At 27.3% G+C, this 13,828-nt stretch overlaps 2 protein-coding genes across 11 annotated transcripts in view; one reads left to right on the top strand and one right to left on the bottom strand.

Annotated features, from left to right (window-relative positions):
- The window catches only part of LOC140675698 (uncharacterized), a 37,382-nt gene extending 29,191 nt beyond the window's left edge, over positions 1-8,191 (bottom strand). For 3 of the 10 annotated variants that reach the window (XM_072910307.1, XM_072910314.1, XM_072910316.1), the window contains exons 1-6: positions 7,775-8,149; positions 2,656-2,983; positions 2,013-2,337; positions 1,416-1,774; positions 820-1,077; positions 114-316 (exon numbers count right to left, since the gene is read on the bottom strand). In XM_072910307.1, the coding sequence (XP_072766408.1) occupies positions 114-316; positions 820-1,077; positions 1,416-1,774; positions 2,013-2,337; positions 2,656-2,937 (1,427 nt within the window). In that variant the 5' untranslated portion in view covers positions 2,938-2,983; positions 7,775-8,149. Of the gene's footprint in view, positions 1-113; positions 317-819; positions 1,078-1,415; positions 1,775-2,012; positions 2,338-2,655; positions 2,984-3,706; positions 3,726-3,838; positions 4,012-7,774 lie in introns of those variants that run through there. The other 7 variants (XM_072910309.1, XM_072910308.1, XM_072910311.1 and 4 more) reach the window with 7 other exon arrangements.
- Positions 8,192-12,294: 4,103 nt separating this feature from the next.
- On the top strand, positions 12,295-13,567 carry LOC140675758 (uncharacterized; the record flags this gene model as incomplete). The annotated part of the gene is made up of 2 exons (XM_072910373.1): positions 12,295-13,329; positions 13,460-13,567. Coding segments are annotated over exons 1-2 (1,143 nt in total), but the record flags the coding sequence as incomplete, so codon positions are not given.
- Positions 13,568-13,828: the final 261 nt, after the last annotated feature.

The raw sequence follows: 13,828 nt of genomic DNA, 5'->3' as shown, positions 1-13,828 counted from the left end.
AATCTTCCCTAAAACGCTCTCGCTTAATAACCACTTGATACCATTTTCTTTATCTCTATTTATAATAATATTTAATTGACTTATTATACTAATCCAACAGAATTGTACCTTACCTAGTATGAGGATCAAGGGTGTACGCGGCATAATCCCTGTTCAAATTCTCCGGTGTCGTCTGTCCCAACAATCTGTATATTGACTCGCGTTCGGCGATTACTTCCAATGGTGAAAGCAAAGCGCCCCAACCCTTGATTGCCCAACCAGCGTCCAGAGAGCTCAAAAATCCTCTTGCGCAACCAGAACCAGTAGGCCAAAATGGCTAGAATTCGTGAAGTAAATTTTAAGAATGATTTAAAATAAAAGATGTTAAGAATTTTGTTTAATTCCATAATTGTTATTGTCTTTATACCTTAAAAAATTTTTTAAAATAACGAATTCATTAAACAAATAAACTTATAAAGTATTTTATTATTTATGTAAATATTGTTGTATTATTATTATATATATGTATAATATTATATACAGTACCAAAAAACTAATAGACTTAATTTAAATAACATATTTTTGGACTCAGAGATGAAAATTTTAATATCATATGTCAAGACAATATTAGTTTTTAAATAAACTAAAAATTGAAATCAAATGTCCCAAAGTTGATTTATTATTAATTAATTAATTATTATTTTTCTTTATTTCTTTATTATTATTTATCTTCTCTATATAAATATAAATATTTTATAATTTAATTAAATAAAATATAGGTTAAAAAAATTAATTTAAATACATAAAGACGAAATTTTCGTAAAAACAGAAATTATTTACCTCTAAAAGACTGTCGCCTACAAGGATCATAAGTAGTTTGTGTCCATAGCGTTTCAATACGCGACTCGCATTTTCTGCCGCGTACATTGAAGTAAAGTCGAACATGGCTACGTCCGGTTGGCCATAATGATTCACCGCAAATTCCATGTTCATCATTTGATATTCCGTCGAGAATTCCGCCGCTTCCCGCGCATACAACATTAATGCCTCGCGATCTACGTTCTCTTTCGCAAGTAGTTTTGCAGTGTCAGCATGATCCTAGAAATCAATAATTAAAACTAAATTATTTGAGAGACAAGTAGAGAAGTATAAAAAATTTTGCAATAGCTTATTTTCTATTGTTTGAATAAATACTAAAAGACTGCTATTTTTATATTATCTTTTGTTTTTAATTTATATCATAGTTATGCATGTTAGTAGTTTAGCATTCACTTGTAACTTCAGTATTACTTCATATCATTTTAATATTGTATTGATATTTTATAATTTGGTATTTTTACATGTATATATTTCTAATTCTAAATCTATAAAATATTATTTATGATCTATGTATGATAAAATATAAAAATAAAAATATATATATAAAACTTTGTTACCTGTAGAATAACTCCCTTGTCAATTAAACTATGTTTCTTAGCAGTCATAACGAAATAATGCGTGTCATCTTTGTAATATACAATGTTTTCCAAGTCAATTCCCGTTTCTTGATATAATTCCTTAAAAAATTTTTGATTAAAGATAAAGGCAACACCACTGATCTCTTCAACTCTAGCCTCTGCCTCGGTTCGTTTATTTATGAAATTCGCAGTAATTGCGATGGCTAATTTCCCTCGAAATTCTTTTCTTTTAAAACCTTCCAAAGTATTTCTCTTGCCATCAGCTCCGATTAGCACGTCAAACTCGTATTGAGAAACTGGGTGATCCACTGGTAATGTTTTTGCTCTCCAACCAATCTCTGAAAAAGACAATATTAAAGTTTATTAAAATTTTTATTAAATTTTAAGATCAAATTTATTAAAAATGAATCTAAAATACATATTTAAATTTCTTTTTATTAAGAGGATTCCATAAATTATATCAATTCTATTCTTCTTTTTATACATATTATTCATAAACATATTTTGCCATATTTTGTATATATTAAAATTAATTTAAAAAATATATAATTAATTCTATAATTAATCATTACTTACTGCCGTCCTCTTGATTGTCCGGAGGTGGAATCAAGGAATCAAAGCTCACACTTTCATAGAACTCAACGCCAAGAATCAGAGCAACCTTAAGTAAAATACATTGCAATTGCCGAATGCTAATGTGATCGATGGAACCTGCGCAAAATTTTCCAAAGAACTTTTTCGCTCCCAAACCTCGTAGATCCTGGATAACAAAGGGCCACAAGTGCAAAACATTGTTCCTAGACATCCGGTCCCTTTTCTCTATTACTACGACTTTTGCTCCCAACAGTTGTGCCTCTATGGCTGTGCGCAAACCACATGGGCCTCCACCAATGATCAAAATCTATGAAGATAAATAAAGAAGAAACTTATTTCTAAAACAAATTCTTTTTAATATAATATTATATTAACAGAAAGAAATTAATATATAAATCAATACAAAAATGAGGACTTTTATCCTAAATTTTTATTATATATAAATATTTATATTTATTACTTAAATGTTCCATTATTTGAATAAAAAAATGTTCTTGTAAAAAAGATAAGTCTATCAAATATGGTTTATAAGGGAGAACTTTTTAAAAATATATTTCACTTTTAAAAATTTCTTGTTTACAGGAGAGAAAACAATTGGAAAGTAAAAATTAATAAGTAAACTCACCCTTGTGTTCGGGCATGCTTTACCACGATTGTAACATTTGTGATTGGCCCGTTGATCAAATTTCTTCCAGAGCGCTTGTGCCTTCCATGATCGTAGCTTCGCCTTCAATTTTGGATAAAACTGAGTGATGATGTTCGGTCGAACTTTTAGCAATTCGCACAACTGTCTGTAATAACCAAGAATAGACTTCAATGTAGTGGCATTGCAAAACTGATCGAACACCTCGCTGGCCAAAGCCGCTTCCGGTGAGTTGACCGCCTGCTTTTTACTGACTGGATCCATCGTCTTTCACTTTCAGTTTCGTGATAATTCATCAGTTCTTCATTACCTGTAAAAAAAAGAAAGTGTTTTTCAGATTTTATTTAATTTTTCATAAGTATAGTATTTAATTTTTATAGTATATAATATTTGTATATGTGTTATAGTATATGTAGTATTTTTATAATAATTTTTCTTTATATACATACACTTTAGTGTATATATATATAAATACAAAATTATTATTAATTATAATAATAATACATTATAAATTATAATAAATATAAATATATTTATTATAAAAGAATTAAATGTATAGTTTGTGTTATATTATAGTTTATATTATCTTGCAATAGTAAAAATTCCTTAATTGAATAAACAATTATTAGGACAAAGTAAAAGAATAAATTTTTTTTACACTAGAGTTGTACAATCTCACAGTGCATTACTTACAATTAATTAAAAAAAATTGTATTATTAAATATAGATATAAGAATTTGGGTGTTAATAATATGTATACTTATGGATAAGTACATAATCTTTTTTAATTGCAAAATAAATCATAAATTGTTTTGCATTTCTGTAAAGTTAACATTCTCTATTTTCTCCATTCTCAGGATTTCAATGCAATTAATAACATTCTGGCAATAAAATGCGAAAAAAAGAATTTTACTTTGCAAAAATATTTGCTTCATTTTTTATACATTTTTATTCGTATTTAATATTGCATTTGTCATAAGAAAAATTTTGTTGTCAACAAAAAAAGAGCGAAATAAAGAAAGACTCAGCTTACATTTGTCCATCGTGTTCGAACAAAATGAATGTGTGCGTCAGTACTTAAACTAATTAATCCGCCCATTATCAATTTTATTATGATAACTTTCACTTATTCACGGTCTTTACAACAAGCAACTGTAATATGTACTTTGCATTGAAGGTGCCATTGATAGCTCGCGCGTTCTTCTTCAGTTCGTTGAACTTACGGTCTGATAACTTTGTAGCCCGTCTCATGCATTTGCTCTCACGTTTCGCCGAGGAAAAGCGGAAATGCAAAAACTTCTGCAGTGGATTTCCGGAAGAATTATTTCTCAATATCTCCTAAAATTTTGAGCTTTTTATTTCCACGTGATGAGAGATGGACAAAATGTGAGAGTAAAAAAAAAAAAAGAAAAGGAATTACATAATAATATATCCAGAAAATTAGATTTTGGAATTTATTTTTTTATTACATCTATAAAAGTATAATTGGAGAACTATATAATTGTATACTTACATTTATAATATGTAACAAGCATAAATTATTATAAAAATTTAGTATTATCAATAAATAATTTAATTTCGCAAGTACATTAATTAAATTAATACAAAGTTAAAAGAAAACATTTTGAGAAATTATTACATTTTATAATTTAGTTAAATTAATATATTTGATAAAATAACAGAATATTCAACAAAACCATACGATTCGCATTTTTATTTAAAAGAATAATAATAATAAATAAATGTTAATAATAAATAATAAATAAATATTTCATTTAATAATAATTATATTAATTTAATAATAATAATAAATATTTGATATTCTTTCATAGATCAAATTTCTAAAAAAAGCAAAGTGTACATTTTATTAATTTTTTATTAATATATTCAATTAATATTTTTTACTGCTTATATTTTATTAAAGTATTTGATTGTTTTTATCAGTCTTGTTTTTAAAGACATAAAATGCGTAATAAATAAAGAACTTCTTAACACAATGCACTTAAAAAAAGAAGAGATGATTAATATAGTTAATTAACTGTTGACAATAAAAATACTTTGTCATGTGTCAGAAAGAGAAAATAACACATGACAAAATATTTTTATAGTTCATCATGAGAGTGAATCAACTAATTTATGACTATAGTATCAAATATATGTTATTATTGCTCAATGTTATATGAAAAACTATCATTTGGAATGTTTGTTAGAAATTTCCAGTACTTTATCTATTATGTCATTTCTTTGGTAATGTCAAAATTACTAAAAAAAATTGTCATAGAATATAATAAAATAATATCAAAAATTTTTATCCTAAGATCAAACTTTACTTTAAAACTTAGAAAAAAAATAAAATAGAAAAAAATTAATAAAAAAATAAAAAAGAAAAAAAATATTTAAATTTATAATCTATTAATTAAAAAGAATATATTCATTCAGCCATTAGTGTTACATCAACAGTAAAAAATTGAAAGAACTAGGAAAATTTGAATACTAATAAGTAACGAACATAATAATAGGTTCGTCAAAATCCTGTGACAGAGAAAAAGAGAAAATATATGTACACTTATTTTCTCTTGTTGTCTTCTCTTGTTGCATTCTCTAATTTAATGTACTATGATGATTTAATGTACTATGCTCACTAATAAAAGTCATTGTAAAAATAATTGAATTAGCAGCTCCATTTTTACAAATAATAGTTTAGATTGCCATGGATTGTCGTAAATTATGGGTAAAAATTATAAAAAGATATATAATATTTAAATTAAGGATTTTTAATATAAAAAAAAAATATATATATATATATATTTATAACATATATAAAAAATATATGATAGAAAATCAATATATATATATATATATATAATTTATTTAAATTTTAGAAAGATATAAATAATATTCTTACAACTTTTACTTATTTATTTTTCTTTTCTTAAATTTTGTTTAATTTATTTGTATGTAAATTGAGAAAAATATTAAGTAACATAGAATTTTTAAATGTTATTTAATATTTAAAACAAAGAAAATATTTTAGTTTTTAAACATTAATTATAAAAAAAGAGATATTTTTAATATCTTTACAATATTTCTCTTTTAACTATGTGTTCAAATTTAAAGATGATTCAAATATAAGTGGGAGTTGACGAAAAATGGTGGACCAATCAAAAATGGCTATCTTATATCATGACTCTTATAAGGCTATGTTCCACTTGGCGATTGCATGCTCGTAGAATCATTCCACCCTCATTGTTCACTGACAGTTAAACAAAGATAGATAATGTTTTGCTTGGGTCTTTAGTTTATACCAACATAAAATAAAGTACTCCGGAAGAAAGTAATTTTACTTTTTGCAATAGTCTTATTTCATCATTTTTATGGAATAAAAAAAGATTAATCAATTTTAATAATCCATGTTTTGCATAGATATCTCAATGTGCAGTTGAATTTTTTTTACAATATTATATATATATGTTCCTTTTACATTAATAATAATCAATTCATCTCATTATTGTGTACATAAGTATGAAAATAAAATCATGAAGAAAAGGAAATTCTTTTATATTATCAGAACATGTCAAAACATGCATACAAAATATAAAAGTAACAACAATATACATATTAAATTTGCATATTAAATAAATAAGAAAATAAATCCTTGCAAAAAAGTAATTAAATTGACAATATTAATATTTATACCTTCTAAATAAAAATAAAAGGATGTATGTATAAATAAAATATTTAAAGAACATATATTTGACCTAATAAAATATTTTTATAGTTTATTTTACTTATAGTTATATTACAGTTGCTGTCACTTCTAATTTACTTATATTATACTTAGTATTTTACTTATATTATATAATATTATATATAGTTGCTGTTACTTCTGATTTTTATTATTATAATATTCTTAGAAGGTAGAATTTTAACAATTTTGGCTTTTTCGGAAAATTATGGATATAAATACGCCTTGTAACTTGAAAAAAATATAAATATTTTCACAGCAAAAATATAAACTTCAAATTCCAGTAGATTTTAATAATTTATAAAAAAATTAATTTGCAATAGTAAAACTTTGTATAAATCAATTTAATCTTTTAAAGTATTTTCACAAAAAATTTAAAATTTATGTAATTGTTTTTTACAGTAACAATGTTATTTTCCTATAAGAGCACATGTAAAAACTTTTATTTCTTTCTAAAAACTTTTAATCTATATTGTAAGGCACTGTCGAGTTTTTTGTATTACTTTTATTTAAATGCAATATAGATCTATAATTTTTTCATAATTTTTTTATTAGAAATGACACAATCTTAAAAAAATAGAAATTATTCATATCTTGTAAACAATTCCAACTAGATCAAAGAAACATTAATCAGAATAAGTCCCTCTTGAAAAACAAAATTTTGTACATTATTTTGAATCATCATTATATTTTCGAAAATAATCACTTTAACACCAAAATAATGGGAAAGATTAACAAAGAACACATTTTTTATATATTTTTATATAACAAAACTGTAGAGATTATTATTTATCACAACATTCCAATTTTTATCTTTGTGTAGTTAAATCTTGAATTAAAATTTTATCTGAGGTTAGTATTAGATATTTCTAATATTAAATAATCTAATGTTAGATGTTTCTATCTGATATTAATAATAATGTGATATCCGATTACATTTATCTAGTATTAGTTAAACGATGCAATTTTGTCATCCACTTGATATTTCAAAACTTAATTCGCGAAGAACTGTTTTATCATTCATTTATATCTAGGAAATAATACCTTAATATTTTCGCGAAAAGTCGACATCTAAAAGTCTATTATTAAAAAGATATTCCGACATACAAACGTTTGCGAGGGGTACCTTATATAATTTTATATACATGTTATATATATAATCGAATATATTTATATAAACGTATACACATACATAAGCTCATTTAGGGCACATAAAAATTGACGTAATTAATGCCAATACATATAACATTTAATACAATGAATATATGTGTAATCGAATCTGTGTATTTATATGCACTTACGAACGTCACAAATTTATAGGTATGCATGATAGGTGTGCGTGAGATGCATACGTACGTGTGTGAAAGGCTGCGTCATACGCTGCGTATAATTGTATGACTGACGATATTACAAGACTATGATCTCTCTCTCGCAGAGCGATTTTGCGGAGCGGGACCTCTTCCTTTTTATGGCTCGAACTCGCATCGCACAAAACACATACGACGAGAGGGAGAAGAACGAGGGGATAGACGAGTGTTACGTTCACGCACCATGGGAATACCGATGGGACCTCATCGTTCACATGATGAGCTATCTCGACTTAATCATCGCATGCAACTCACCGCATAAATAAGCACTACACACCCACCATCGTCCATTTCCTTTTACAATCTCGACTCGACTCACTCACAACGTTATATGACACATACTGAAGGAATGACAGTCACAGGAATGACGAGTGACTGGCAGACTCCAAGTCGATCTTGGAGACCTCACGTGGTGGCAATGCAAAACTCTGCTGTATTATTTGAATTAGAGACTATGGTCGGTATTCATAGTCCGATATTATATTTAAGATCGTTTTAAGATCCTGTTCAACCAATCAAATAACCGCATAGCATCATTTTATTGGTTGAACGAGATCTTAAGACGACCTTAAATATAAGATCGGACTATGACATATATTGCACATTGTTAAACATATGTTTATATTATATAAAAATAGATAACTAAATTCATTTGAAACAAAAAAATAGATAAATTCATTTAAAACTAAAAAATACATAAACAAAACCCAAGTAGCACTGTTCGTTTTATAAACGTTTTCCAAACGTATCTAATACGAAAAGATACGTTTAGAAAACGTTTATTAAACGAACATGTGCTACTTGGGAACTCATTTAAAACTAAAAAAAAAGATAAACTAAACTCATTTAAACGAATAATGCATCGCCATAGATTTACTGTCATAATATATTCAATTACTTAATACAATTTTACGCTTATTTTTAAATTTTAAACGTACAGTCGCAAATTTTGAAAATAACTTAGAACGCAATTTATGACAGTCTGAAATGTGTTGTGTGGAAACCACAGACTTCTATATATAACTAGACCGCTAACTTTCTTATATACTAGACCTAAAAAGTGACCCCGAAAAATATGTACATTAGTAGGATAGAGAAAAGGAGGGGATAGATATATAATATGGCTACTACAGAAAACTCGTGTGTGAGTGACATTGCTTTAAATTCAACCAATCAGCGTGACTGTCATCCTACTAATGATGACGCATGCGCATAAGTTTTGTACATACTTTTCGGGGTTATGTATTTTGCCGTAGTTATCAGTCTAGTTATATATAAAAGTCTGTGATTCTTATATCTCTATGGATTATAGGCTCTCTAACATAGACTTACTAGAATAGACTGCTCATGAAGGTAGTGGGGGTATCATTGAATTCATTGAATTTATACTTGTGGCTTGTAGCTATGCTTATGTATTTTTGTGTAGATTGGAAATTCAGATACCGTACGCATGCGCATGGTATCTGCTTTCTGCTTACGGCTTCTGCAATTTTATGTGTTTCCACCTTAATTTGAACCGCTAATCTGAACAAAAAGGAAAGAACATTCTTTGGATCTGAATACAGTCGGACCTCTTATCCTACGAAACCTTTTATCCACAGAATACTTCTATATACAACTAGATTGCTAACTCCGGCAAAGTACATAACACCGAAAAGTATGTACAAAACTTATGCGCATGCGTCATCATTAGTAGGATGACAGTCACGCTGATTGGTTGAATTTAAAGCAATGTCACTCACACACGAGTTTTCTGTAGTAGCCATATTATATATCTATCCCCTCCTTTTCTCTATCCTACTAATGTACATATTTTTCGGGGTCACTTTTTAGGTCTAATATATAAGGAAGTTAGCGGTCTAGTTATAGTATAGAAGTCTGTGCTCTTATCCTACGACAAAAAATCCTCTCATGCTACGACCGCGAAAGGGGAATTATACCCCCACTCTAAAATTTTTGTCGTAGGATCAGAGGTTTAAGGGGAAGATTCCGGACCGAAAATGTCGTAAGAGGTCCGACTATATATAGATACATGTTGCTGTTTTTTAGGGAACGCTTTTTCCCCGTCGTACAGTGGCGCTAACTGGATCCATTTTACGGCCGGCGGAACTACGTGGTTGGATCCACTTTCCAGTGTCACAGATTAATAGATCTGTGCTAGTGCCACATGCCACGGTAGAACGACCGATGGTTCGAGTCAAAAATGTCAAAAATGTGTCAATTTTTTTTCATTTTATGTATGTGTTAATTTTTTTTTCATTCTTTGGTATAATTATTATATGTTTAAATGTTTTTTTTTTATATAAGAACTTTATTTTAAAATACTTTATTATGATTTGTACTTTATATATTTTTGATTATAATCTTATTATAATATACAGGCAATATAAACTACTATATATGAACATATTGTATACATATATTTATTTTATAAAAGAAAAAAACAGTTTTTATGCGTGAAAAAGATTTGTTTTCTTATGAAATAATAATAAAATAATGCGTTCACACCCACACACACACATACACACACACGCACACACACATATAAACACATTATTTATATATATATATATATATATATATTTTAATAAAATTGAACTAAATTTAATATATATATATATAATAAATATGATTGTTTATTCACAGATTCAATAAAATAATGCATATATATATATATAATAAATATGATTGTTTATTCACAGATTCAATAAAATAATGCATATATATATATATATATATATATATATGCATTATTTTATTGAATCTGTGAATAAACAAATTTTTCACAAATAAAGGAAAGAAAACGGTATTTTGACCGTTTCTTAAACGTTTTTTTTTGTTAGAAAATAACGTTTCCCTTAACGTTTCTTAAGTGGACATTTATACCAATCAAAAACGTTTTCGAAAGCCGGTTTTAAAACGTTTCGCAGAAACATTTGTGAAACGTTTTTAAAAACGTTTTTTAAAACGAATACGTGCTACTTGGGAAGTGTACCAATAAACTGACACACATATATACATGTATATTGTGAGGACATTTTCATTGAACAACTGTATATTATATAGACCAAACGTCATTATGAGGACGGTCCACATAATAATTTATACGCAACGTATATTATGTAGACCGGACCTCATAATTTTTTAACTGAGTTCCGTATATTATAAGTACCATCTCTGTAATTTTACGAAACGTACATTATGAGTACCATTAGTAAATATATGAAATGTACATTATGAGAACTTTTATGTGTATTTCATATACAGTCGGACCTCTTATTCTACGACATTTTCGGTTCGGAATCTTCCCCTTAAATCTCTAATCCTACGACAAAAATTTTAGAGTGGGGGTATAATCCCAGTGAGCATTTTTGAGAGGATGAGCTCTTGAAGAGGACTTTTTGAAGAACTCTTTAATTTTTTTTTAAAAGATATCAATGAGTTATCTTTCTGTAAGATGTCTTTCAAAAGAGCTTTTTATGATTCTGTTTAAAGATGTCTCTAGAGTCTTGAAAGGAAGAGCTCTCTAAGAGGATTTTTTGAAGACTTCATTAATTTTTCTTGAAAATGATATTATTAAATTGTCTTTTCGCAAGATGTTCAAAAAACGTGTGTGCGTATAAATAAAATATAACCTCTAATTTACATAGGGATAGCCTAAGAAAAAGAAGAATATATACTTTTAGCGGCGTTACGCATATTATTTTAGAGAAAAGATCGAAATTGTGGGAGTCAAAGTATATAGTTGGCAAAAATAGAAGAGAAAAAAGGAGTACGCTATATAAAAGTTAAGTATTGAAAGTCTAAAAATAAAATACACATTAAGGCTCTTGAGTTCTCGCCGCATAATTTTGATGTCGACAGTGGCGACATATAGTTCTGTCTCTTTCTCTCTTTTGAGAAATATGTCAGAAGCGAGAAATGACAACCCAATTTATGTTGCGATCTACGTCGTAATTATTTGCTTTTTGCTAGTGTTGTGATGTGCAACGTATTTATGAAACTTGTGAAAATGGACGGCTGCCAAGCTGTATAAGGAATAAACTGTGTAAAGTAACATTTTTTTTTCCTCTCCTTTCGACAGCTGTCAAATCGCGTGTTTTTCCGCATTTCAAGAGTTCATTTCGGACTCAATTTACAGTTATTTATCAATTGTCAGGAGAAAGGATTACCAGCCGTCCATTTTTACAAGTGTGCTGAAGAGATTGGTAGTATTATTTTGTTGAAATATGTTTTTATTTACATGTCAGTCGCAACATAAATTAGGGTGTCATTTTTCGCTATTTCTCGCTTGTGACGTCACAATTTCAATATGGCCGCGATGACTACTCAGGAGCCTTAAAAATAAATCATAAACGAGAGGTATATATATATATATATATGTATAACCTCTCATATATTTTATTAGCATTTTCTTTTTATTGAGATTTATATTTTTAAAATTAATTTTTAATTAATTTTTGTAGTTTTTAAATATTAATATTTTTTAATATTTTCAAATAATAAAAAATGTCATTACGCAAAAATTTAAAAAATTTATCTACGAGTCAAAAAAATAGAAGGCTTCTTAAAGCTTGCAATAAGTGTTTACAAAGTGATATTGTAGAAGATGAAGCAGGTGACAATAAAGTAATGTGTTCAAGTGAAATAGTGCATTTATTTTCAGATAATGAAATTTTTGATGAAAATGTTAATTTCAGTACTGACACTAATAGTAGTAATGATGAAGAAAACTATTACATTGAAAATATTAATGATGATGATGAGTTAAATGATATAATAGATGACGATAGAATAAGTGTAAATAAAAATGATTTTAACGTTAAAGAACAATTAAACCAATGGATATGTGATTACAATATTACTCATCGAGCTATTGGAGTATTATTAAAAATATTGAAAAATATTAAAAATGTGAAGGAGTTAGAAGATCTTCCACTTGATTCCAGAACATTGCTCAATACGCCTAAACACACTGTTACTCGTGAAGTTCCTCGTGGGAAATATTTTCATTATGGATTAGAAAATGCTTTAATAGATATTTTAAAAACTGTACGCTTGAATATAGTACCTAAGAATTTAGAAATAAACATAAATATTGATGGTTTACTTTTAACGAAAAGTTCGAAAAGCCAATTTTATCCAATATTAGGAGAAATATATCTTAGAATTTGTGAACCATTTGTTATTGGAACGTACCATGGCTACAGTAAACCTGATTGTCCCAATGATTTTCTAAAAGATTTCATTAAAGAGTACATTTCTTTACAAGAAAAAGGACTTAAATTTAATGGAAAATATTTTACAGTTAAAATTCGATGTGTAATTTGTGATTCTCCAGCTCGTTCATTTGTGAAGTGTACTAAAGCATTTAATGGATATTTTGGTTGTTCAAAGTGCATGCAAGAAGGTGATCTACATAATCATCGAATGATTTTTCTTGAAATGAGTGCAAATTTGAGGACAGATGAAAATTTTGTTAATCAAGAAAATGAAGAACATCATACTGGAAGATCAATTTTTGAAAGAGCAAATTTGGGAATGGTAAGTCAATTTCCATTAGATTATATGCATTTAATTTGTCTTGGAGTTGTTAAAAGAATGCTTCAAACTTTTATGTATGGAAAAAACAAAGCAATTAAATTTAATTTTAAAATTATTCATGAAATTTCAGAATCCTTATGTAATATTTCTCCATGGGTACCAAGTGATTTTGCATGGAAGACACGTAGCAGAATTGGAACGTTGGAAAGCAACGGAATTAAGATTATTTCTGTTATATGTAAGACCAGTTATTTTGCAAAATTATTTACCACAAAATTATTTATTACATTTTAATTTTCTACATTGTGCAATTAGAATATTATGCCATGAAAATGATTGTATTAACAACAATGAATATGCTAAAAATTTGTTAATTTATTTTGTTGAAACTTCTAAAGTATTATATGGAAAAGATTTTATTGTTTCAAATGTTCACAATTTAATACACTTACCTAATGATGTTGTAAAATTCGGACATTTAGATTCATTTAGTAGTTTT

This window comes from Anoplolepis gracilipes, unplaced genomic scaffold, assembly GCF_047496725.1.
Source record: "Anoplolepis gracilipes unplaced genomic scaffold, ASM4749672v1 Contig18, whole genome shotgun sequence".
Taxonomy (NCBI): Eukaryota; Metazoa; Arthropoda; class Insecta; order Hymenoptera; family Formicidae; genus Anoplolepis; species Anoplolepis gracilipes.
Note: the sequence above shows the minus strand (reverse complement) of the source record. Positions and strands in the feature narration are given on the sequence as shown.